The sequence below is a fragment of the Arvicanthis niloticus genome, chromosome 2 (assembly GCF_011762505.2).
Source record: "Arvicanthis niloticus isolate mArvNil1 chromosome 2, mArvNil1.pat.X, whole genome shotgun sequence".
NCBI classification, from domain to species: Eukaryota; Metazoa; Chordata; class Mammalia; order Rodentia; family Muridae; genus Arvicanthis; species Arvicanthis niloticus.
Genome location: NC_047659.1, coordinates 78,731,092 through 78,757,870, shown reverse-complemented (window position 1 = coordinate 78,757,870; position 26,779 = coordinate 78,731,092). Strand labels below are relative to the sequence as shown.

The 26,779-nt window shown below is 39.5% G+C and overlaps 1 protein-coding gene across 7 annotated transcripts in view; it reads right to left on the bottom strand.

The window, feature by feature from the left end:
• Positions 1–26,779, bottom strand: part of Dcdc1 (doublecortin domain containing 1) — a 144,831-nt gene that overhangs the window by 3,824 nt on the left and 114,228 nt on the right. For 4 of the 7 annotated variants that reach the window (XM_076929380.1, XM_034494462.2, XM_076929379.1 and 1 more), the window contains 8 exons: positions 25,847–26,014; positions 23,191–23,373; positions 21,201–21,404; positions 19,097–19,298; positions 15,264–15,395; positions 14,452–14,553; positions 8,349–8,485; positions 6,968–7,144 (listed from right to left, as the gene is read on the bottom strand). In XM_076929380.1, the coding sequence (XP_076785495.1) occupies positions 6,968–7,144; positions 8,349–8,485; positions 14,452–14,553; positions 15,264–15,395; positions 19,097–19,298; positions 21,201–21,404; positions 23,191–23,373; positions 25,847–26,014 (1,305 nt within the window). The remainder of the gene's footprint in view (positions 1–6,967; positions 7,145–8,348; positions 8,486–14,451; positions 14,554–15,263; positions 15,396–19,096; positions 19,299–21,200; positions 21,405–23,190; positions 23,374–25,846; positions 26,015–26,779) is intronic. The other 3 variants (XM_076929381.1, XM_076929382.1, XM_076929383.1) reach the window with 3 other exon arrangements.

The following is a 26,779-nucleotide window of genomic DNA, read 5'->3' as shown; positions in this document are numbered from 1 at the left end:
ACTGAGAGTGATCTCAGGGCTTCATGAATGGTGGGCACCACATCTCAATCCTTAAGCAATGCTTTTGAGAGGGCTCTATCCCTACTTAAATATTCATTCAGCTTGATTATTGGGCACAGGTAAGGAGAGGTGGGAAAAAGAACACACAATGAATTTTGCTGACGTGTTTAACATGAGAGACTTCAGTGGTCTTTGGAGAAGATGTCATGTAAGCCTAATTTTTCCACAGATGGAGGCATCTTGGCATTTAACAAACTTCTAAATATAATAAACTGTAGATCATAAATTTAAACATGACAAAATAGCTTTAAATTTTTACTTAATGACCAAAGAACTAAAAATACAAATAGTGAAGAAATCTAGAAACCTGTCCTCTGTGTCACAATCAGAAAAGCCTGTGAAACTGAAAGAAATTCAAAGAGGCCCTTGTAGGTAGTTTTAAATTTTATCAACTAAAACACTAAAGATAGAATCATGGAATGAGAGAAATATTAGTATAAAACTTACTTTGTAATTAAGAAGTTATATACAATAGGTACCGGAATGTAAGAAATAGCTTTTCTCAGCTGATGTGAAAAATTATTGTGTGAACATCATAGAACCTTATTTGTAGGAAGCTTTGGTCAATCAAATAATTAAAAACTCATAATATAAAAATAAGTGCATTTAAATGAATATGTGAATAAGTAAAGTTTATAGCATGAATAGTTTTTCTGATTACTAACATTAGACATTCAAAAAATACAGTGGAAGAAAAGTAATCCTAGGCACAGTGACATGTGGACCCACCATGTGTAGCAGTGGGCATGAGGCACTTGCTTATCTAAAGAGAAAAGACCCATTTCTTATTCCCAAAGCATCTACTCCAGCATTCAGAGCCATTCCTTAGCTGAGAACAAACGGAGATTTTAAGATGCTGTGATATCAGACACATCACAGAGATTGGAGAAGACAAATGTCTCAGCCTAGGGAAGAAGGTCCTGGGCAAACATAAATCAGAAAAGGATGCTGGTCCTGAAGAGAGCCACTGGCCCTAGAGAGAGAGCTGCCTGGTGCTATGATGACTGATAAATCAACCCCAGCTGGAGATGAGTGTTGCTCTAGCAATGTTCAGAGAATGTGTGGTTAAATCATCCACAATAGCCATGGTAGATCGAGAGTCTGTGCTGCCCGAGATTCGAATGCCACCTGGGGGGTTCACCATACTGAAGGTAGAGAGAAGTACATTGTAATGCGCCTGTTTCCCATTCTTCCAGTAAAAGTCCAGCCATGGAGACTGCCGCTGTCTTTGCAATGTGTTGTTAGCTAGCATCCTGTGTGACATCTGAGCTCTACCCTTCCCACTGCTTCCTTCCCTACACAGTCTGTTTTCCAGAAGTATTCCTTATAGCTAGATAGCCTGTGAGGACAGTTTTTTTTTTTTTTACAGATCACCGAGAATCCCTGAAACCTCCTAATTTAAAAACAACATAGAGCATGGGAAAGGAGGAGGGTGAGGCCAACTTCTCTAATAATGCTGTTCATGCCAAGGTGGCATGTCTCCCCCAAACAGTTTCCCCAAAACCCTTTCTGCTTTTCAGAGACAAACTATGGTCTGATCATTTTAGTCTGAAATAACGTTACAGACAATTCTGCTCCCTCCCCCAAATATTCAGGTTAAAGTCCTAATTTCTAATTCAACCATATTTGAAGATGAAGAAATGCACAAGATTCAACATGGATTTGAGGGAGCAGCTCAACCTGACAGGGCTGGCTTCTTATAAGAAGAAACAACAGAGTTCCCTTTCCCTACACACAAAGGAAAGTCCATGAGCGGAAACAGCTGGAAGGTGGCCCTCAGTAATCAGAGGGGAAGCATGGTGGCAGGAGCAGGGCTGCTGGTCAAGGTGTAATCATGCTCAGAAATGCAGACACAAATAGGACACTCAGCCATCTATCAAGTCTCAAGATTCACCTCCAGAGACCTGCTTCCTTCAGGAAGGCTTCACTTGCTAAAGGCCCTATAATCTTCTCAAACACTGCCATCAGCTTGGAACCAGGTGTTCAAACACCAAGCCTGAGAGGGAAAACCACAACACAGTCCAAGTGGACTAATGCCTGTCACTTTCAAACAATGTCTCAAATAGTAATATCTCTCTTTATCTCTTTATTCTTTGATATAAGCACCATCTATTTAACACACTGCATCAACTCAAACACTCATGCCTTTGCGTGGAGCCTAATCCTATCCCTGCTGAAGCTGTCCATGCATAGCCCTTTCTCAAGATCTGTCAGAGGGGGCAATGGATTCCTTTGTAGTTTTCCCCCTTGTCTCAGGTAGGCAAACCTTCCCTTGAAGGCCCTACTGAACTTCGACTAACTTGACCTTCATCACATTTGTTAGTCCTTCTCTGAGAAGATGACTGGTTTCTGTATCCTATAAGAACAATCTTCATATTATCATAAAAAAAATACACAGAACACACAAACACACAAGAAAGAAAAATAAAACTAAGCCATGTTATGACCCAATACAAAGAGAAGGCTTAGAGCAGTCAAGTCCTCTAATGCTGTTTTCAATTTACCTATGTATGTGTGTTTAGAATTTAATTCCACATGCTTTAGATTATGTTTATTTTACTTAGTGCATCTCAGTCATATTTGTTGTTTTTATTCTCTCTTAAAGCTGATTTTAATTGAGTTATGATATTCCATCCTATGGGCTATAACTCATTTACCCAATTTCCGACTGATAACTTTAAAAATTATTACTAGTTTCTCTCTATTGAAACTACTTCTGTGATTAATATCTCTAGCAAACAACCTTTGCATAAGTTCATAAAAGGTGTTCTTGGGATATGTTGTGGTTTGAGTGTGAAATGTCGCCTCTCAGTCTCATGGGCTTTAACACCTATTTCTCATCCTGGTGGCAGTAGTTTGTAGAACGACTAAAAAGTTGGCAGGGCAATGCTTGCTGGGGACACTACAGGTGGGCCTTTGGAAGTCATGGCCATCCCCATTTTTTCTCTGCTTCCTTGTCTACTGAAATACGACAAACAACAGAACATGCTCTTGTCGCCGTGAACTCCCAGCTGTGGACTTCCAGCGATGACTGGAACCGTGAGTTGAGACAAATCCTTTCTCCAAAAGCCTGTCTGATATGTTGTCTCAGTGACATTCAGAAGTGCACTTGTTTCTACAACTTACAACCAAGTAACTCTTCTCTAAAAAGTTCAATTTCCATCCATATGGGAGCGTCAATTTCTCTGTACCCATTTGCCTGGATATATTTTCATATTCTTTATCACCTTGAGGAGACAGCCTAGTAAGATGACAGAATGACAGATTAGAGGCTACTTCCCTGAGAGCTGGCAAAAGAAAGATTAAGAATAAAGAAAGTACACTTTATTTTTAAAAGCGAGCAGAGGCAAGCTGATCCTGAAATCCATAAAAGAAGGAAAGGGTCCCAGGAAAGAGCGAAGGCATCGTGTGCCATTACTCAGACACGCAAGCTGAACACAGCTGCCATGGCACAGCTCCTTGGCCAAAAAATTTACTCAGAAACTGTTTCCAAAATGTAACCTGGATGAAACAGACAATCTCACCCTCAGAACAAGCCCAAAGTCTTTATGAGCTTTAAATCTAGTTGAGGGATATAGTCAACAGTGGATAACAATCCAATTTTATCATACTATATGACTCAGGACAGTGACCTTGTGCTATTTTGAAACAGAGTATATTGATAAAAACTGGCTACCTTGTGGGCCTGAGAACAGGGACTATCCTCAGGCGGGGGAATCTTGATTTGGTCTGACAGAGCTCCTGGGTGGGGAAGACCTAGTGAGGTGGTTGTAGGAAGAAGACACCTCCTAAGCTGAAAGATGCAGGTGGTGGGAGGCTGGCTCCAGTGGAACAGTGCATAGAGAAAGATATCCCCATCACAAGTGACATGGGACAGATCTCATTTGAGGATTAAAGTGTGGTTTAATAGCTCTGAGCCAGCAGGTGGATTAAATTCTGGATCCCCCTCTCTGTCATTCGCCGATGTGGAGCACCAGACCTCTGAAGTCCCAGGGGCATACATGACCTTCACGACATTCACAAGGCTTCATCCCTCCTGTAGGTGACCGGTACTCAGGAGATCGTGAAAGTACAAAGGCAGGCCCTTTGCCTGCACCCACCTCAGTACCAAAGTCTAATAATTCAATCAAAAAGTGAGTTAATGAGCTGCACAGGACATTATCAAAAGAAGAAATGCAAATGACCAGCAAATATTTTAAAATATACTTTATATTCTTAACTGCTGGGGAAAACAGAATGACTGCCATGAAGAAAACAAATAGCAGCAGATTTTGGCAAAGATGGGAGTGGGGTAGGAACCTTTATACCTGGCTAATGGGAATATAACCTTGTGCAGTCACTGTGAAACTTAATACAGAGACTCTTCACAAAAGTGAAAATTTGAACTAAATGACCCAGCTATACGAGCATAGGCACATAGTTGAGAGACACCAAGTCAGCATGCCACCAAGGTACTAACATATCCATATTCACAAGAGGCATGGAATGGTACCAGCCTGGATGTCTACCCCTCAGAAGACGAATGGATAAAGAAAGTGTGGTATACAATATACACAATGGAATATTATGCAGCCATAAAGAAAAATGAAATCATGGCATTTGCAGAATAGTGGGTGCAGCTGGAAATCACATTAGGTGTAGAAGTCAGACTCAGGGAGGCAAATACTGCTTGCTTGTCCTTATACATGGAACCTAATTTTAAAATTATATATGTGCATACATATACATATTTGTCTATGTTTGTAGGTCACGGAACCTACAAACATACAGTGGATTAGGAGAGGGATGGATTGGAACTTAAGGGATTGGAATTTAAGGGAGTTAGAGAGGTCTAAGGATTACATGTGAAAGGAAAACAAAACAGAGGACTTACTGGGAAGAAAGGAGACCAGTGGAAAGAGGGTAGGAGGGCAGTGGTTAGGGAGTGGGAAGGAGAAGGGACCTGGTACAGGAGAGGATAGTGAAGGGGGAACAATTGAGGACAAAGCTTGGCACACAAATGTATGAAAACTCCCTGAAGGATCCAACCCAATACTTTTTATGCTAACTTATATAAATAAAATGTTGCAGTGTTGCACAAGAGACTAGAATAATAAAATTTACTACCAAGAATAAAAATAAAGATAGCAACAAAGAAAACGGTGTATAATTAAAATCTTGTCAAATATAGTCAATATTGCTATGAATGTCATTAAAGTGCATATACTTGTTTTTACATAATGGATTGCTTTGTTTGGTAATGTAACAATTTACATTAAACAACTTCCCTATGAGTGTAAGAAGTCTTTTCTGACATCATAATTTAATGAGATCCTGTACAAAGTGTTGTCTACTATTGATGTTAACCTGTCAATTACACTGCCCACTACCCACTGATGTAAATTAGAATGATACGTCCACAGCTTCTAGCAATATGGCTTCCATGTGTAAAAAAGGTATAAGGTTATAGAACTCTAGATATGGAGTGCATTTCATACTCTACAGTGTGAGCCCTGTGGATCAAAAAGCTAGCTTCCATGTATAATCTCTGGAAAGTCTCTTGTAAGTTTTGTCACCTTGTCGGATAGGTTCCTTTCCTTTCATCAGCAAGCCCCACTCTATCCCCACGTATTCTTTTACTACATGATTGGCAAGGCTAAGTGCTCTCTCAGTGGCAGCGTTGACAGCTCTGACTCTGGCTTCTAAAGAGATCAATTTGAAGAGGGACATTTAGCCACACTTCAGTGTCTCTCCTAGGAACCCGTCCTTTGAAAGTAACCATCTTCCTGTTCTCCAGGTGTGCAAGGCATTTTCCCTTGATTGCTCACTTTGAATGTTCTACATTTTCTTCTCATTTCTCAAGTGCAGCAGGAGAGCCAGAGATGCGGCTGCACCTCTGCTTTACCCTCAAAGAGAGGCTCCCTCCCTTAGAACTTGGAGCAGCCTTAGAGCTGAGCTCAGCTGAGATGCTTCTCCTTTTCCAGAGCCTTCATCAGCATCATGAACCTCCCTAGGCCTGTCTGTTGTTCCCTTTTGCCTCCCCATCCCCGCTTTGTTATTTAGACAACATTATTTTGGGGAAATCTCTCTCCTCCCAGGAAAGTCTATGCAAACACTTCACAAAGTAAAGCATGTGAGGCTCTATCAGCAGAGTCACTGCAGCAGGAAAGACTTCAGAAGAATAAACCCACTTGCCTCAAGTTTCCACTTAAAGATGAAGGCAAACTTTAGAAGATATTAAGACATTTAAAGATAATGTCAAACTTTAGATCTATATTCCTCAAATTACAGTTTATAAAACACTGCTTGTCTCCTCCTAAGCCAACAGTTTATTCTTGGGAAGTGGAAATTCTGTTAGTTCAGGATGATGAGTTATAAGAACATGACAGGCTTTCTTTAAGAACTACAGTTCTTTTCCCATAAAGAACGTATCTAGTGAATAATTTACAACAGGGGCTAGAAATAACTCTTTTGTGAGGGAAATTCAGAGCAAATGAGGAAAACATTTTAAATTATTATTATAACTATTAAAAATAAACTGGGTCCCACTCAACCCCACATGGCCTTAAATTCACTATTGTAGTCCTCAGCTCCTCATCCTCCTGCCTCCACTTCTCAAGTGCTGGGACTAGAAGCTTGAGGTACCACACCTTCTCTTAAGTGGAGTGCATACAATTGGCAATGATCTCTGTCAGCCATTTGTCCTATTTGAATGTGCACACATATCAGACAGCTTTAGACTTCTTAACGTTCACACATGTGAGCCCGTTTAATAATTTGATCAGCCTTGTGTGGAAAGTATGATTCCCACCGGACAAATGAGAAAATGAGGTTCAGAAAAGTTCATTAACTTGTCTGATCTACCAATCTAGAGATGTCAAAGCTGATATCTGATTCCAGGCCTACTTGATATTCACATTAGAGTTACCTCTGACAAAGCACTGGCCTGGACATAAGTGCCGTCGTCAGGTCTGCCTCCATTCTGATAAGCCCACACTCGTTTCACTCGGGGAACCTGGTACAGGCTGTGCTGCCCCTCTGCTTTACATTGTGCTTCGATCAGAGAGCGTCTGGACTGCAGTTCTTGGCTTTCAGAAAGGTGTGCCTGTCAAGGAGAGTCCAGAGAATTCTGCTTGTGGAGAACAATCTGGTATGTATAAGAGATGTGATGGAAACCAGAAATGTCATGTAATCTCAATTTATACTGAAACAACTCTAGTAAGCCAAGGCCTCTCCTGCCATATACTTGGGTGAATTCCCCTTGCTTCCATGAAGCACTAAAGGTGTCAACAGCTATTAAGGTAATAACACGGATAGATTCACATTGACAAAGCATTTAACTCATTTGCAATGTTGAGAAAATTTTTTCCGGACATGTGTGTGGTGTTCCTCCTACAGGAGATGTCTTTGCAACTAACAAGTGAGCTTTTGATTTAGAACCAGTGCTTCATTTCCGTTAGCTAAGCGATGCTTAGGCGACTGTATCACGTCCTGGCTCACTAGTTTCTGAAATGCAGCTGCCACCCTTTTGCTTTGCCAAGTCCTTGCCTGGCAGCTCTTGATGCTGCCTCAAGCATATCCAAGCTCAATGCATGGCTACTCACTCCCTGACTTGGGATTTATCCTTCTTAGCTTGGCTAGGTATCAAGTCTCTAGCAATGCGAAGTTCTTCATTCCAGTCACCTTGATTTAGACATACATTTAAAATTTGCACTGAACACACACCACGAAGCCCCATTAAAATAGTAACATATAGCTTGATAAAAAAATTCACAAAGCATACAGTTTTTTCCCCCAGTCTCCATCCCTAGTCCTGTTTTAACAGCTGACCTTTCTCTTCTCAACTTTTTTATGCCTGGCAATCTTGACTGATTAACCAATTGGCTGAAACCACTTTTTTTTGTCTTCTTTCCTTTGAATGTCTCCATTGTAATCAGTTTTGTACTCCTTGCTCTTTTTACATACTTTGTCATACCCTCAGGAATCATGAGTGATGAAGCCATAAGGTTCAACTTGACTACACTTAGTGTAATTACCTTTGTACGTATCCACTGGGCCTTTTACTCCTCTTTGCTAAGGTCGTAATTTCTGGTCTCCATTCAAACAAAACAGACGTTCATGTGAGTTGGCTGTCTCCAGGATACCTACTCTCCAAATGCCACTTCAGTGCTTGGCATATGCTTATGGTGGTCATAACTGCTCAGTTGCCGAGAGCATATTAATAGCATGATTTAATAATTCAACACAATACTTTTAAATGCTGCTAAAAGGGGCAGGATCTTTAAAGTCTAGGATCCCAGGGAATGTACCTCTGTCTGTCTTATCAGTTCCATAAGCTTCATTTCCTCTTGAGTCTGCTCAGTCCATCCTCCTTCAACCACCACTGGCTGCAGAGGACTTTGGGTGGGAACCATCGTGGCTGGTTGACACGCTGCTACTCGCCGCCCTGGAAAGGAGTCCCAAGAGATGCTGTTTCTAAGGATAGGCTTTCAAGCTTCAGAGGAATTGAGTTGACTTTCTATGCATAAATTTTTCTACCCACAATCAGAAACACAGGCTAAAATACTAAAAATAACCTAGAAGCCAAGCTGCCTAAAGGTGATAATATTTAACAGTATTAAAGCATGGGTCTTTAAACGGCCTGGACTCTACAGATGGAAGAGGACGACAGCGTGCTGACTTCCACCTGGCCCTCGCACAGCATCTGCGATCTGCTTCAGCAGTAATTTAGTCAAATAGAATTCATGACCTTACTTAGTTCCCATCATATCTCCCAGTCTCAGAACATATGTTTTGTTCTTTGCACTAATAACAAGCCTTCCCCCACAATTAGCTTCACGGCCTGGGGATTAAGTATTTCTAAAATAATATTAACAGAAGAGACGGGAGCCCCCCTTTTTTCTATCTAATGATACCCCATGAGCACAGTTTGCTTCTGACGCCTCTGCTGAGCCCCTTTGCTGCCTAACAGGCTTGAGTAAGAAAACTATTTATTGAAACACTGTATTCTGAGGAACTGCAGGTGTAACTTATCAAGTGTAGTGACTCAAACCTTTGTATTCCTTCAAGCAGACCACTTTGAATCCTTGTAAAATATTCACAGAGTCACGTTTATATGATACTGTTTTCTCTTTCTGAGCTGAAGGTTCATTCAGCACTGAATCTCCTACTGTTCAGAAGCACACAAGCCATGTTTTGTGCTGTGTATTTTGGGGACTATGTTTCCGTAAAGTTATGCTTCAAACTCAAGAGGAAAGGCAAATGACAAGAAAAAATTATATCTATAAACTGTGACTGTGCAGGACAGTATATAAATAATAGAAACTGAAACTTCCATGAAAGATGAGGCAGAAGGATGGCTGGTTTGAAGCCTATCTGAGCAAATGCAAGGCCAGCTAGGGCAATTTTAGGAAGCGTTTGTCTCAAACTTTCAAAAATTAAATAAAAAATAATTGAGGGCACAGCCCAATGTTGGCATGCTTATTGCACATACTCAAGGCTAGGGGTTTGATTCCCAACATTTAAAAAACAAACTAAGAAAGGGGAAACTGACAGGTGGTGCTGGCCTGAGATGCGACAAGAGGGTTTGAGGAGGCCACACTCAGGTGGATAAATGAAAACTAGGAAATGAAGTGCAGTCTCTACTTTGTTTCCAAGACCCTGTTGATTTGAAGACCCTCGATGATGGCTACAAACAAAACTCTAAACATAATTCAGGATTAATGGAGGTGATAAACACGGGTAAAGTTTATGAGACTATCCAGCAAGAAAAGTAAGTTCCTGCAACGAAGTCTTTGGTAAAGCAGAGCACGCCATGCCCACTAACATCCCATGTGCCATCTCTGGATGTGAAAACCATGACTGGCTCAATCAGTCAGTAAGAGACAGTGACAGCATCTCTAAGCAAAGTGCTGTGGACCACTGTAGTCTTGCTCAACACAAATCCATAAAAATGCAGTTTTGTCCAATTTTATTCACTCTGTGCAGACAATATTAATTTGTGAAACACATATTACCCCAGCAGCTATATTTAGAATGCACCTTAGACATTTACATTTTGTTCAGATAAACAGAGTTCAGCAATAACATCATTTACAGAGAGAGCTGAGGGCCAGAAGCTGAAAGCTGGAACCAAAGAAATAGATTATTTGGCATTTATTTCTGTCATCTTGCTTCTAGAGGTCCTAAGCTCTCTCTCTCTCTCTCTCTCTCTCTCTCTCTATATATATATATATATATATATATATATATATATATATATGCATTTGCAGCACAATGCTCATAAAAATGCACAAAAGGTTTTAGCCAGAGGACAGGCTTTCATAATCTATCATAATTCACATATATAAGAATAACAACCTGAAACCAAGCAAAGGGGTTGTGCATAGAAGACTTTATTTTCTTGTTCTAGTTTCCATATATTCTGCTTTTATTCTGCTTTATTTTACATGGTATTGGGGGATAGCCATAAGTTCGCTATTGGAGACATGCCTCTTCCCTGCTCCCAGTACTTCATTTCAAGTGAGTGGAGCCTGCTGATGGCAGACGGCTTCTCCTATTGGAAGTTGGGCCAAACAAGCTGATGATTCCTGTTTCCTCTTCCAAGCTAGCTGGAGCGCATGAGTGCTTTGCTGTTGTTTTGTGTTGCCCTTCGCCTCACTTCTCCTCACTCCACTCCCTATTCAGACACACACCATTTGCAATATCTGTGTCTGGGAGAAATTCTGATTAGCACATCTACTGGGTAATGTGTAGCAACAGTGATAATTTGGTCTAATATTTAATACACAGTTTAATTAGTTTTAAAATTCAAGTCAGGAAATAAACTGTCTTCTCTAGGACCCAGGTACCAATATTTATTATCTATTGTGGGTTAACCAAGTAATAACTATTTGACATTAGCTACATGGCACAAAATGGTTGCAAAATAATTACTATTATTAATAGCACTGATCATGCTTACAAAGTAAACCAGCCTAATTCAATAGTTTTTTGTTTGTTTTGTTTTTTTTACGTAGCACATTCTGCAATGACCAATGACTGCAGTAATGGGGAATAGTCAGTCAGAAACAGATTCCTGTTTCAGTTACCCTGAAGATATAGAGAAGTAAGCAGAAGTCCATGGCTGTAATCTCAGTATGTAGGAGGCAAGGAGATCATGATTTAGAGACTATGCTCTCTGTCTCTCTGTCTTTCTGTTTCTGTTTCTGTCTCTGCATGTGTGTGTGCGTAAGCGTGTGTGAAAGTGGCGAGAACCCTAGTAAATTGGAATTGCAGTTACCTGAGCCAAGGTTTGGCTATGATTTATGCTGATAATTCTCACAACTAGTATAGGGCTTTCATCAGAATAAAACATAATTGTGTATTAACTTGTGTGCAAAAGCAGCAAACACACACACACACCAATTTTTAGGTGGAGACAAGAATTAGCATCAAATCTGAAGAGAACATCCATCTGGTTGAGTAACTCCACAATGAACATTCACTAACCAAATATAGACTGATTCAGTGTTGGTACAATGGATGATACCAAGTTACATTTAAATGTCTTTTTTTTTTTTTTTTTTTTTTTTTTGCAAATTATAGCAAAAGCTAAAGACAGAATATAAAACCAGGATTCAGCAAAAGCAATTATGCCAGATGCTGTTTTCAGTATGTTGCTTTCTACTGATTTAAGTCAATAAAGAAATGAGGCTTGAAAAATTCCCTGAAGTGAATGGATTGAAATTTCATTCATTTTTTTCCCTTTTCAATCATTCTACAACTAGTCAAGAACATATTAGAATGGTGTAACATTTCTCACCTAAAGGGGACAGTCCCATGAACAAGTAATTAAAATAATATCTTGAGGGCTATGGGAGAGAAAGTTCAAGATATAACAAACTGCTTTATGCCGGAAGTAGAACACGTGGGGGAGGAGAAACCTCTGAGAACAAACTAATAATAACAACGAGGGAGGATCCAAGAGGGAGAAAGCCTGAAAGTAGAAGAAATTAAATTCTCTCAAGAGCCCAGAACTTTTAAAGCACATACTAAGCCTAGGGTTCTAAAAGAAAATTCAAAAGGGTGTGTCGAGCAAGGAGACATGAGCCATTGCAGAAAGGGAGAGCGTGGAGGTCTGTATTGAGAAGCACCAGCCTTATTAAGGATGCTAGCCTATGAAGGAACCTCGGCAGATCTTATACTGGGCTATGTTCACACCTTTGTGTCTTAGAGGATCTATTCAATTCCAGAGTCCCACCCTTGCTCATGTTACCTGAGTACTGAGAAGGTGGGCCAATTGTTGACCTACCATGATCTTAGTTATCTTTGAAGATTGTATGTATAGCTGTAATCCAGGCTTATTAAAATTGCTGGCTGCCAGAGTGCCTCCTCCAGGCAACCTCTGACTATTATAATGCCATTTGCATGCTATAAGACACCCTTTTTGTGCCAGTGCAGTTGATAGCTGCTGTGCTGACAATCTGAAGGAATCACAGGAGGTGGAAAGAGAAGTGGATCCTGAAAGTGCCTGCTCTTTTCCCAAAAAGATATGGCTATTTCCCATTAGGAGCTCCTCTCCCTACCACTAACCCCTTCCCCCTTTGTTTATTTTACTCTATATTTGTCACTTTCCAACTTTCAAAGGTTAAGAATTTGAGTTTTATCTTCCATTTCTTGTATCCTTGACCAGGAATGAAAGTCATCTTCACTGGTGCTCAGTTTTGTTATTAGTTCCACAACTGTGAGTGACTAAAGTGACCCACTTTGTGGGGGTGGGGGTGGGGAGGAAATAAACAAAAGCTGGTGACCATCAAATGGATGCTGGCGAGACTTGAAGCAGGTAGACCAGTTAGGAACTGTTCTACTAACTCAATCAATAGACGATGTGCTTGAATTTGAATAAAGACAGTGGAAACTCTTCTAGTTAAATTCTCTGATGCTAACTGGATAAAACACCAACCAGAAGCAATTTGGAGAGGAGAGGGTTATATGACTTGTAGGTTATAGTCTTATCATAGAGGGGAACCAAGGCAGGAACACAAGGCAGAAGGCTGAAGCAGTGACCCCGGAGAAATGCTGCTTGCCAGCTTGCTTCTCCTGGCTTGCTCAGTTTTATTATAAAATTCAGGAACAGTTGCCCTGAGTGACATAGCCCAAAGTAGGCCAGGCTATCTCATATCAGTCACTAATCAAGGAAGTGCCCCAAGACATACCCACAGGCCAGTCTGATGGAAGCAATCCTCCATTGAGGTTCCTTCTTCCCAGGTGACTCTACTTTTTGTCAAGTTGACAAACACTAAGCAACACAGACTTAAAGAAACTGGAATCCATTAGGAGATCAATGAAAAAGGTAACAGGACTTTCTAAAGATTCACTTGAGGAAGGGGAGGGGTGTGATAACAAGAACTGCTTGCAGGTTCCTGTGAGAGAATCTCTGGGTGGATGGTGGAGATAGATGTCTCCACAGATTGAGAAGAAAAAGATGCATTGGCATTGGAGTGACATGACAGCTTTAGTTTGGACTTGTCCCTGTAACACTCAAGTGACAATGTCTAGTAGTATGGGGAGCAGATGTCTGGGTAGTCGTCAATGCTTTCTCTCACAGCTGGAGTCAGTTCTTGGAATGACATTGGACACGGAGTAGACATTGACTGTTCCACAGCCAGAGTTGCCTTTTATATTGAGAACCATGTGTGCTGTGGTTGAAGCAAGGTTCATAGACTTTCAGACAAAAGATGGTGTTTATAATCAAAAGACAAAATTCTGAGACATTGATTACAAAGATCGAAATGCACTCCTTTCTCAACTCAAGTCCACAGGCCAGTGATTGTCTCTGAGAAATCACCTGAATCTCATATGCTTGGAATGGTTATAACAGTCAGGAACCTAAGATTCTGTGAAAACAGTGCAAGAGGACACACAATGCTCACTGTTTGCTTTCACTATGAAAAGTGTAACTTATGTTGTATTGAGTCCTTGGCTCACTGATCGTGACCTTGAAGACTTTAGTACTGCTCTGTCCTAATTGCTGAAATGAAAAATGTCCCATAAGTAAACTTTACTCCCCGTCAATAAAATACCAAAGAGTAACCAAAAGACTTTGTTTAACTCCATAGGTCCTATTTTATTTATTTCTAAGGTATCTACTGTGTCAATTAAAGGAGTATTTCAAAGGCAAAAAGAGACGACATCTAATTTTTTTTGTTAGTGTATGTCATGGAGTATTCCTTTTAACATAAAATTTACAGATACAAAATTGGTACTAAATGGTTATGCTATTAGATTTTTTATACCTTGTTCAAACTTACATAGCATAATGTTTACACAGCATGTACTGGTTGCCTATTTTGGTAGAAAGCAGAAAATAATTATTGGTAGCTGTTGCTACATTTGGAGTTAGCCAAAATGACCGGCTTCATCCAGACTGACCTTTCAGCTGTCGCATCTTGTGTTTCATGGTGTCCAAATCAGCCAAAATCTTGTCCCTCTTCAGCCAGTTTTGTTTCTTTAATTTTTCTGATTTCCATGGAGCTACAATAAAAAATTAATGTTTTGCATAGTGCTCTGTTATCAAAAGTAATTTATCATAGGCACCAATAACTTACAAAGAACTCTCTGCTCTAAAAGACAGATTGAATTAGAAAGATGTAATTAAAAGAGGTAAGGGCTGTTAAAAGAACCTTCATTTGAATGATGAGGGGGCTTAGGGCATTTCTGTATGGAAAGAGGTGGTCCAGGACTGAGATCAAAACTACTTTATTGTATAGATTTACCATATGCAATAGCCATATTTCATTTCCTGCTTCCAACTGTTTGGCGGTGATGAAAGCCTGGCTTGAGACCATTCATTTTTTTTAAACATCCACCTACTGCCTAAAGGGTGCAATTCTTAAAAATGAAAATGTGCAGACAGGTCGTCCTCAGTGTGAATTAAACTCATTTGTTATTTTCTAATGGATGCCATTATTCTCTGCCTTATACACCAAGCATCTCTTTATCAACTAAATCAGACACTTCTCCGTGCAGAATGCTCCATTCCAGTAAGAGAAAAACAAGCAATGGTGAAAATAAATGCATACAGCTATTTTTGCACACGTATTAATTGACCAATTGGCTCTCTGCATAAATACGATATTATTATGGTGACATTATACACACTTAATTCATTTTCTCATGACATAAAATATATTTCTCCCTCTCTCTACCCACTGCTTACAAGGAAGCAAAACAAAACGCTTTACCATTTAGAGGCAGAAACAGCTCACCACAAGACACCCAAACAGCAACAGGGCTTTTGAGGACATGAACAAGCAGGGACTTATCTACCCTCTCCACAAAATCCAATCTGCTCTCCATTTTCATTCTTGAGTTTTCTGGGAAACAAGGGGCACATTTACTCTTGTCAGTTAACAATGAATGAATATGCTTTATGAATTAGTTTTTTCATAATTATTACTCAAACTGGAGCCAACACATACATTTAATCCAAAATTTCATAGACAACCAAAGAATTGGATATCCCATCAAACACTTTAAGAAATGAAATAATTCTTCTATTAATTATTTTATTTATTTACTTCCAAATGTTGTCTCCCTTCCCAGCCCCCTCCAAGAGCCCCCTATCTTACCCCTTTCACTTCTAAGAGGGTGCCTTCCCAGCCAACCACCCAGTACTCCCCCCTTACCCCTCTAGCATCCCACTTTTCTGGCGCATCAAGCCTCCACAGGACTAAGTACATCCCCTCCTATTGATGCCAGATAAGGCAGTCCTCTGCTATATATGTAGCAGGGTTCATGGACCAACCCACATATGCTCTTTGGTTGGTGGTTTAGTCCCTGTGAGCTCTGAGGGACTCAGTTAGTTGACACTATTATTCTTCCTATGCAGTTGTAATCCCCTTCAGTCCCTTCAGTCCTTCCCCCCCAACTCTTCCGTGGGGTTCCCTGACCTCAGTCCAATGACTGTAAATATCTTCATTTGTTTTAGTCAACTGCTGGTTGAGCCTCTCAGAGGACAGCCATGCCAGGCTCCTGCCTACAAGCACAGCATGACATCAGCAATAGTGTCAGGTTTGGTGCCTGATCATCAGAGAGATACCAAGTTGGGATGTTCTCCGGATATCCTTTCCTTCAGTATCTGATCCTTTTTTGCCCCTGCATGTCCTTTAAACAAGAACAATTCTGGATCAAAAAGTTTGAGATGTGTGGATGGTCCCATCCCTGAACTGAGGGCCGTGTCTATCTGTCTATCTACTGGAGGTGGTCTCTTCAGAAAAAACTCTTAAAAAGTGACTAAAATATTTGAGTCTTAGTGACATAGTTAGGCTGAGGCAAAGCTAGGTGATTTTAGAATCTGTGATTTTTCTGAATTTCAGCAGCAATTTATTTAAAGGCTTTTTCTAGAAATTATTGACATAATCCCAACACTCAACTTCATACAGGAGCAGTCCAATGAAGGGCCCTGCCTTGCTCAATGATATGTTCTGAAATATGGGAGAAGGAGGGATGCCATCAAAACTACACTTTTCTGATAGTTGTGATGAGAGGCATTACTCTGTCCTTCCAAAAAGATTTGAAACCAGCATTTGAAAGAAACATTTGAAAGAAGCATGTTTGAGATGAAGATTCTTTAAAGACTAAAGTGAGGCAGAGCTGCATGCTTTGAAAGTCATCCAGGGTTCAAATCATTGTTTCTTAAAACTCATGGAGAAGATAAAATACTATAATATAAACAGTTGTGATAAACAAAAGTTATGAATGTATGAAAGGTACCAGACAAGTTCTGGTCTAATATATGCTCATATTCATAAGGACCAAATACCAAATAAATGTAAATTACATTAAAGATGCATTCAAGTAAATATATCTATAAACATGCATATATATGCATATTTATACATTTGTGTTTTGAATGTGCTCACTCTTAAATTCCTAAAATAGAGAAAATTAATGGTCAACACAGTGTTATTAGGAGGTGGGGTTCTTTCATTGACTTATTTACATGGTATATGCAGGTGCTTAGGTATGATTACTTGTGTAGGTACATATTGCTGCCTAGGATTGGTTTGGGGATAGCATCTTTTGCCATTCTCCATCTTAATTTTGAAACAGGGTCTTACACTGAACTTGATGGTTGGCCTTTCAGTTTGGCTGGCCAGTGAGACCTCCATAATTTACCTATCTTCACCTCCCAGCCCTCGGGTTACGGGTGTGTGCCACCCTGCCTAGCTGTCATACATGGGTGTTGGGGAACCGAACATGTTTTCATGCTTGCACAGAACATTTTACACACTGAGCCATTTCCCCAGCCCTGAGGTAGGATTTTTAGAAAGATCTGGTTTGTTTGTTTGTTTGTTTTTTAGTTTTTTGGTTTTTTTAAAATAAGAGCTCTTTTTCTTATGACTGAGATTAAGGCCCTTATAAAGGAGACTTCACACAGCTCTTTGGCTCTCCGGCCTATTCTATGTGACAACCCAGCATGTTGTCCCTCTAGAAGATGCAAATCTTGATCAGTAGTCAACCAAAGCTGTGAATGGCATGATTTGAACTCCCCACTCTCTGTGAAAAACACATTTTATTTTTAGAATGGCCTAGTCTGTTAAAAAAGGAAATCTCCAGAATTGTACAAAGAAACAACACAGGTGAATCTGTAACTAACTGACTTCAGCAAAAGGGTGTAAGCTTACCAGAGCTGGGTGAGCAAGCACTCGGGTGGGAATTAGACTTAAGTTTTTACTCTAATGTAGGTGATGATTGTGTCTTGTCCCATTGGTGAGAGCTAGACCTCACAAGACCTCACAGCCTGGCTAACTCTTAGCTGGTGCAAAAAGGAAGGGAGTAATAGTCAAGTCTCAAAGAGATTGATTTCCAAGAAGTGGGCAAACAGACACATATTAAGATTTCACAAAATGAGGGAGATTTATGGATGATTAGTAGGTCACCCATCTTTGATATAACAAAATGCTCCTCACACTGTATTTTTTTATTATAATAGAATAGAAAGAAAGGAAACAAAATCACAAGCAAATACATTCCACAGTGAACTAAAACTTTTGAGAAGAATCTGTGTCTGAAGTGCACCAACTAGAATTTCAGTACTGTGAAGAGATTGTTGCAAGTCTAGAGGCTAATTACCTTATCTTGAGTTAGGTCTAACCCTCCAGAACAGCCATTCTTCACATAACCCTGTGTCTGAACTAACATCCTGTGATCAGTAGGCAAAAACATTTTAAAACCTATTAACTTAACAGACCCAGGCCACTAACTCCCTCTCATCCAAATCCTAAGAATGTGATGGAATAGTGTCCTGGGCTTGCTCATGAAAGAGCTTCCTCCATTTCAAGCCCTCTCTCATGTAGCCATCAATTTATTTCTAAATTTGCATTGATTTGTGACTTTCTTTGTTTTGTGAAACTATAAAACTGCTTCCATTTTGAAACATGGAGTTTAGTGTAGCCTAGATTTGGTACCCTAGTTATGATTACTCAAAATGGCGCCATAACCAACTATCTTTTACTCTCTTTAATATAAAATTTTCTATGATTTTTGTATCAACACTATATTCATTTGCTTCTCATGAAAATTCTGTAAGGAGAGTGATTATGCTTATACCCAGTTTTGAACGGTGGAACTGGGGTGAAGATGGGTTCCAGAACGTGCCCTGTCATTCGGCTGCAACTGGCAGATCTGTTATTTGAAACCTTGAGTGGTAGAAGGAGACCCACACTGATCTAGCAACAATTTCTTTAGTGTTCCCAGTCAGTTTGGCTTCTGAGTTTTAGAACAAAAAGTGTTAGTGCTTTACAAAGTAGTTAAATTGCCTAATGTTGTTAATTTTATGAATTGATTTATCTTTTCAGTTCTAAAACTGGAATATAAATTCTTTCTTCTTTTTTACTTATTCAGAAAGGTAAGGACACCATGAGAATCTCATTGTGTCTACTCTTTGAACCATTTACCAAAGTTGCTGGCTATAATTTTTAAATTCTTGCTGTGGTGACTAAATGAATCATATTTAACCTTTTCATAGTGGAGCATAGATAAAACCAATCGATTTCTGTAGATGTTAACCAACCTTCTGCATTTTGAACAGCTATGTCTTCTGTCCCAACAGACTCCATGCTTTTCTCTTGCCCCTTAGGGTGTCTCTGGGTAAGTTTTTCACCTATAGCCCACAGAACCAAGTCGTGCAAGGTGAAGATGGCGGTTCCATCTCTTGTGTAGATTTTGGAAGCTGCTCTGGTGAGTTGAAGTCGTTCTGTGCATTCTGCAAGAAGCTACACAACACACGTGGTAAGGAACTAATAGGAGCAGCTAGAGCGGTGTCTCAGCACTGACAAGCACTTGCTGCTGTTGAGAGAACCCAGGTTCTGTTACCCACAAGATGTCTTGCAACTGCAGATAACGCCATTTCCAGGAGATCCAGTGCCCTCTTGTGACCTCTGAGGGTGAACTGCACTTACACACAGGTAGAACACATAAAAATAAATAATATATTAAAAACACTAACATTAAATAATAATGACAATTGAAATCATAAGATGGTCTTTGCCATTGTAGAAATCTGAGAAAATCCTTTATTTTGAGAAAACAGACACTGACTAACTATTGATGTTGAGTTTTGATTACAGGCAACATTGTATGTTTTATTGCTCTAATTTAACATGAGTTAAAGCTGGGTTTGAATATCCCTAGCTCTAAAGCTGAAGCCTAGCTGCTGATATATTTCCTACCAGAATGTCTCATTTAAAGTCTGTAATTTAGAAATCTACTTTCATTTTGTTATATGATATGAAAATTTTAATACTGCAAATTGGTGAATGGTTTTAAATAAGCAAATAGTTAATTTACTAACCAAAACATGTCACACATTGTCACCCATTAACACATTTTTGCAGATGGGAAAAAATTAAGCCAACCTTGTGGGCCAATAAGATGCTTTAAAGGGTTAAAATGTCTGCAACAAACCTGATGACCTAAAGTTAATTTTTGGGACCCTTGTAGTGGAAAGAGGAAATAATTTTCCTGAGATTGTCATTTAACATCTACAGTTGCATTGTGCACATGTATGTACACACACACACACACACACACACAATGTAAAAAAACAAACAAGGCAAAAACCAAAAGAGACAGAGAGGGAGGGTTGGAAGAAGGAATGGAGGGGAGGGGAGAGGGAGAGGGAGAAGAAGAGAGAGAGGGAGAGAGAGGGTAAGAGAGGGGGGAGAGAAAAGCTTTGCAGCCTCAGGTAAATCTTGGTGTTAACTTCTGTGCTTTATTTTGTCCATTGAGCGAGAGTTTTTGTTTTGAAAAAGATGTATTTTTGCGTTTAATTATATTCATAACTGTGCATCTCTGTGTGCACATGAGATACACCAGGACCGAAGGGGGTGTCAGATCCTGGGAAGCTGAGTTATATACAGACTGCTGTGAGCCACCAGGAGGTATGGGAACCAAATTCATGTCCTCTGCAAGAGTAGTAGATGAGCCATCTCTCCTGATCTGAACAGCAGCATCTTAATAAGAAAAGCCAATTGTTTTCAACTCCAAAGGTGACCAAACAGGAAGTGGTGGGGAGTTGTCAGGGAAACGCTATATTGTATTTAATCTTACCTATAAAATACATTATTAAAAGTACCGGGTGTGTTGCAGAGACAGAGTTATCAGTTTGGGGCTCTCCTCTCTCTCAGTACTACTCACCCTCCAAGGCAATCATAGATTTTGGCAACTTGAGATGCTCCAACTTAAAAGTGAAGTGAAACACCTTGTCAACAAGTATGTGTTCAGATGTAACTAATGCTAAATGAAGTGGCTTTTTTTTTTTTAGACCATTCAGGTGACATACACCTTGAAGTGCACAGAAAGCAAGGAGGAGAAAGATATCTGTCCATCACGAGGTGGAGACTTCCTGGTCAGTCTGTTTTCCCTCTTCCTTTACATCTTTGCTCTGGGGCCAGTTGAAAATCAACTCATTAGTTTCCCACTGTTTCTAACTTTGTATTCAGAGAAAAACAACCAGGAAGACTCCCTACAGGAAAATGGAGATCTTGATCCTATCAGCTTAAGTTTGTGGATATAGACAGGGACACCTTTGCTCAGTTGTGGGGCAATTCTCATCAGGACTTGCCACCACCATTATCTCTAAGGTCAGACGCAGAATTTTAGTGACAGACACTTACCCCATGGAATGTCTCAGCCACAATTAACTTTCCATTCCGATATCCATCCCCATTTTTGTATGCCATTATTTTCACCACCTTCTGGTATGAAGCTACCACACCACTGTGAGATGTGATGCATGCATGTGCCTTCATCTGTAAAGATGACAGACACTTCTCGTAATATCTTAGAGTGTCTTCAGCTTCAGAAGAAGATAAATCAACCTGGTTTGTTTAAAAGAGTGAATGTTGACATGAATCGTGTTATTTCCTCTTTGTTGTTTTTGTCATGTTTCTACTCCCCATTTAAAGTCTGCATGGATGTGCAGGTGGGTGGGATCTACTACACTTGATAGTACCTTCTTCATGTACTATAGATTTTTGATCTGGAGGAGGAAGGGAGTTGGGTCAGAATTCCTCAGTTTTCTTTCTGATTCTCTCACTGACTTTTTAGCTCTTTGTCTGTCTTTCTGGCTTGCTCTGGTTTTCCTTAGCCACTGCTGTATGTTTGATTGGATTTGAGGTGGGTCATAAGAGATGTAGAAGAAAGGATATCAGGACCAAGAGAACTTGGGATTGAAGTAAGAGGATATAACACTACAGCTACTTCCTTAATGAATAACTTTACAAGGGGGAATCCATCGATGGAAGATGAATGAGGAGCATCTTAGTCAGGGTTTCTATTCCTGCACAAAATATGATGACCAAGAAGCAAGTTAGGTAGGAAAGGGTTTATTCAGCTTACACTTCCACATTGCTGTTCATCACAAAAGGAAGTCAGGAAGGGAACTCACACAGGGCAGGAACTTGGAGGCAGGAGCTGATGGAGAGGCCATGAAAGGATGCTGCTTATTGGCTTGTTGCTTCTCCTGGCTTACTCAGCTTGCTTTCTTATAGAACCCAGGACTACCAGCCCAGGGATGGCACCACCCACAATGGGCCCTACCACCCTTGATCACTAATTGAGAAAATGCCTTACAGCTGGATCTCATAAAGGAATTTCTTAAAGGAGGTTCCATTCTCTATAATAACTCACAAAACCAAGCAGTACAAGGAGGGTGAGGAGGGTGCAGAGCATCCTTTGGAAAACTTTCTCTCACTTTCCCATCTCAGGAGCCCAGAAAGACAGGCACTGAGTAAGCTGCTGTAACATAGAGGAGTCCTTCCCAGTTACCAGTGCCAAAGGAAATACTGCCAGGCTTCCCAGAGGACTGGTTCTTTTCTCTTGCTGGGTTACTTACACTTGGGTTGAGTTTACTGCAGCCTGTCACTGCCCACCTTTAGCATAAATCAGAACCAGGAGATAGGGAAGTGAGGTCTGGAGATGGGAAGGTGATCCTCGAGGATTCCCCAGGCTGGCCGGTTGCCCGCATTTCAGGATTGCCTTCTTTTCATTCTGCTGCTTAGATCCCCCTCTACCCGGTTCTTTACAACTTCTCAACTTGAAGGGAAGGACTTTCCCCTTCTCTTTTAGTAGTACCACTTTAAGTTAAGGTCACAGAAATGTGGCAGTGTTAGTCCCCTAACCCCCAGGAGTTCTAAATGGTATTAGACATGGATGTAAGAATTCTGGCCCAGCCTGAACTGTTACTAATATGTCAAATCCTCCTCAAATACACCCCACCACACACACACAGAGAAAATACTGTCAGGCTTCCCAGAGGACTGGTTCTTTTCTCTATTTATTCCCTATTTATGTAGGAAAAAATGCTGCTATGCTAAATGAGGGTTTGAGATTTCTTCCCTACTTAACAGCCACACAAACAGCAGGGAAAGGTGTCTGTAGACTGCATTAGCAGAAGTGCCCAATTAACATCAAAGGCTGGACAGAACTATTGAAAGACAATGTAATTTAAATTATAATGAGGAAGAAGAAATCAATGCTGGTGGGATGGTGCATCCGAAGAAGATGGCATGGATGAGTAGGGATGAACCTGAACGGGGACCAATGGGGGATCTGAATGCATCCAAGTTTCGAATCACACGGGCAGTGGCAGAGCTCGGCAAGTACCTTGGCAACACTGATGACTTTGAAAGGCCCTCGTGGCAAGAACTTCTGCTTCGAGCCTGAAACACAGAAGAATGGAGCCCTTGGAAACAACTCTTGCAGCTCCTTTTTGGCCCGCATGGACCTTCCGCAAGCCAGGCAGAGCATGATTTTTCTCTTTCCGTCAGGTGAAATGTAACAGTATCCCTAAAACAGGAGGAAAGATGCTTCCATGTGGGTGCTTCTAAACCATAACAGTATTGCTACAGAACTCTTCACAGCATAAGGACAGCACATTCGTCATCGTCAAATGCTAAGTTTAAAACTATGACCCAAATGCATCATGCTTCCTACTAATTGATTTTTTACATTGCTTTATTTACTTGGATCTGTATGCTAGGGGTAGAGACACACTCGAGTGGAGAGCAAAGAATACCTTGCAGGAGTTAGAGTTTTCTTCCATCATGTAGGTTCCAGGAATTGAACTCAGGTCCTCAGGCTTGGCAGCAAATGCCCAATCTGTTGAGCTATCTTATGAATCTCAATAATTAAAAGAAATTCTAAGGTATTCTTTAACTCTGTAATGACTATTCAATACTGGAAAACCTTAACTTCTGTACAGAATTAGGATTTCTTTGAAGAATTGCCAGTGCCATCACCAAGGACAGGAAAAGTACAATCTAACATCTTGTATATAACATTTTACTGTGCACAGAAACTAAATCAATCCTGGAGTTAAAGAATAATATCAAAAGAATGCCAAAGCTAAAATGAAGGTATCTAAACTGACTCAAAGAAGTGCAATTTGAGACTAGAAAGAATGATAATTAAAATAGCTTAACTGCTTTTGAGTTTGTAAGCTCCCAGGAGTTCATAATAAGGCTACCAATACAAGCAATGGATAAAAAGGGACAGGGGACCTCATTCAGCATCATTGGAAATCAATTGTGGTTGATAGGCATTGACTTGAAAACTAACCACTGTGGTTCTTAGTGTAGCAAATTATTTCTAAAGATGGCCATAATAAAACCACTCCAATCCTGTTTGTGTGCCCTTTTGACTGGTGACATTTCTGTTCTGTTAGTTAAGAGGTATGGCATTTTACTACTTATCTCCTCTTTGTGATTGTGAGCAAGCTATGTCACTGACATTGGCCAATGGCAACAGAAGTAAAGTACAAGCAGGTGCATGAGAGGAGTTTGCACAGTGGATCTTGGACTCTACAGCTAAAGTTGGAGTCCTGAGGCCACACAGGGAACTGGCTTGAGACAACTTTCTTGAAAGGTGAAACAGAGAGTTAATGCTTGCCAACCACCGTGCACGTGAGAGACTACATCTTGTTGAGACAACTTTCTTGAAAGGTGAAACAGAGAGTTAATGCTTGCCAACCACCATGCACGTGAGAGACTACATCTTGGACTATATAGTCTTTAGAGTACTAAAATTCCCACAAGATGATTATAGAAACTTTAGAAGTCCTTGTCAAGACCAGTAGAGCTGTCCAGCAGAGCTCAGTCTAAACTGCTGTCTCACAATGGTGTGTGTATGTGTGTGTGTGTGTATCTTAGTTAATGTATATATTTTAGTTTTTTAGTTAACAGACAAACAGAATTGCAAAAAAAGATTTAGGCATTTATTCTGTTTTTTTAAATATATTTTTGACTAGTGCAATATCTACATAGTGAGGTTATATTCTGATGAAACTTTAGCAAATTAATATGGAGAAAACAGTGTAATCGGATAAAATTGACTAATTTGAAGCATAATGATAAGATTGGACTAAAAGGGATTGAGGAATTTCCAAATATGTGAAGGCCATAGCCTTCAGAGACCTAAATTATGAAACACACAGGAAACTGATGGAGGTTCTGAGGAAAGTGCTAAGCCTAGGTCTAATGATGACTCTTGTGTGCATCCCAATTATAGAATTCATGGGGAAGAAGAAACAAGCCAAGGATGCTACAAATCCAAATGCAGAGCCTGCTGCCTGACTATGCGCCAGGTTATGAACAAGATCCACCTGAGGACCTCCTGTGAGTCTCCACTCAAGCTGACAAATAGTAAAATGAACTATTAAGACAACTCAGGAAATTTGATGAAAAATAGGTTATTATATTGCTCAAATATAATTGTTAATTTTGTTAATCATGACAATGGAACAATTATAATGTTGAAAATGTTCAAATTATAAAATTGCATACTTAATTTAGAGGTAAAATAATATCAGATTTGGGATTAGTAAAAGTGACCAAATTTTGATGAAAGCTGACTGTGTGTGGTGGGCAAATTAAGATTCACTGTACTGATGTCTGCTGTAGAATACGTATGAAATGTTCCACAATAAAACAATTAGTTTTACACAGACTGTTTAATTTACTTTACTTTTCATAGTTTTCTTTCATTCTTTCCTAATGAAAACTTCAGAGTATAAGGGATTTCATCAAAAATAGTATTTGTGCCATACATGGTGGTGCACACCTTAATCCCATGTGTAGAAAACTGAAACATGAAGATTGCAAGTCATAAGCCAGCTTGGCCTTTGTAGCAAGACCCTGTCTGAAATAAGCAAATTAGTGCCTAGCTTATATGAATCTAAGCTTTCCCATCAGGAAAAATCTTCTTGCTTTATTAAATGAGCCTATTTTTCTTTCATCTGTGGGGAGAGGAAACTGGTACTTACAGGTTGATCAATGTTTTCTTTAGTGACAGATGACGTACAAAGGCCAGAAAAATTAGCCACGGTGATTTCCTTATCCAAGGCCGTGCTGTGAAAGGCTATAAATGCTCTCTTATTTTCCATGTAATCCCACTTTTGATTGGCAGCCCCATTGCTATATGGTTTATATTTCTAAAAACCAAAAAACAGCAACAAAATACGGACTCAAATGGACAGGTGAGTTTATAAGATTGCATAGCAAACATTTGTTTTTATTGTATGAATTTATTGTATAAATTACTATCCAGTGTTAACTACTATCAAAATAGAATTACATAAATATTTCACAATTTTAAACATATTATTTAATTCACAAAGCAGTAAAAAATACAATTTTGTAATTCCATCATTTTTGACTAATTATTTTGTGAATTTTTCTGACATTTTCAAAGGATATTAACCATTTTGTATTAGGAATAGTATGCTTTCTAATCCTCAATAGTGGTTTTTTTGAACATTTTCTATAATAGATAAGACAGAAGCATATATATATATAATAGTATACATGTATATATGTGAATATATTATGTATATATACATATCATACATATTTGTACATATATACATATATGCATGTATTCATACATAATAATGTAATAATATACAATAATTAATACATATATTTACATAGATATCTATATAATAACACACATATACATGTGTACTATACATATTACATATAGTTAAATACATATATACTATGTGTACATGTAGTTTATATGTAAATACACAAAAATTTCTTAGGAAAAACTTCTAGAAGAATTATAGATTAAGGTAATTTAAAAGATTATGTTATTGACCAAGAAAGCATTTTTTAGAAAGATTACTTGACTTCTCTTTTTGGAACAGTATGTGAATTTGCCTATTGCTTTTATGTTCTTGCCAAACATACATACC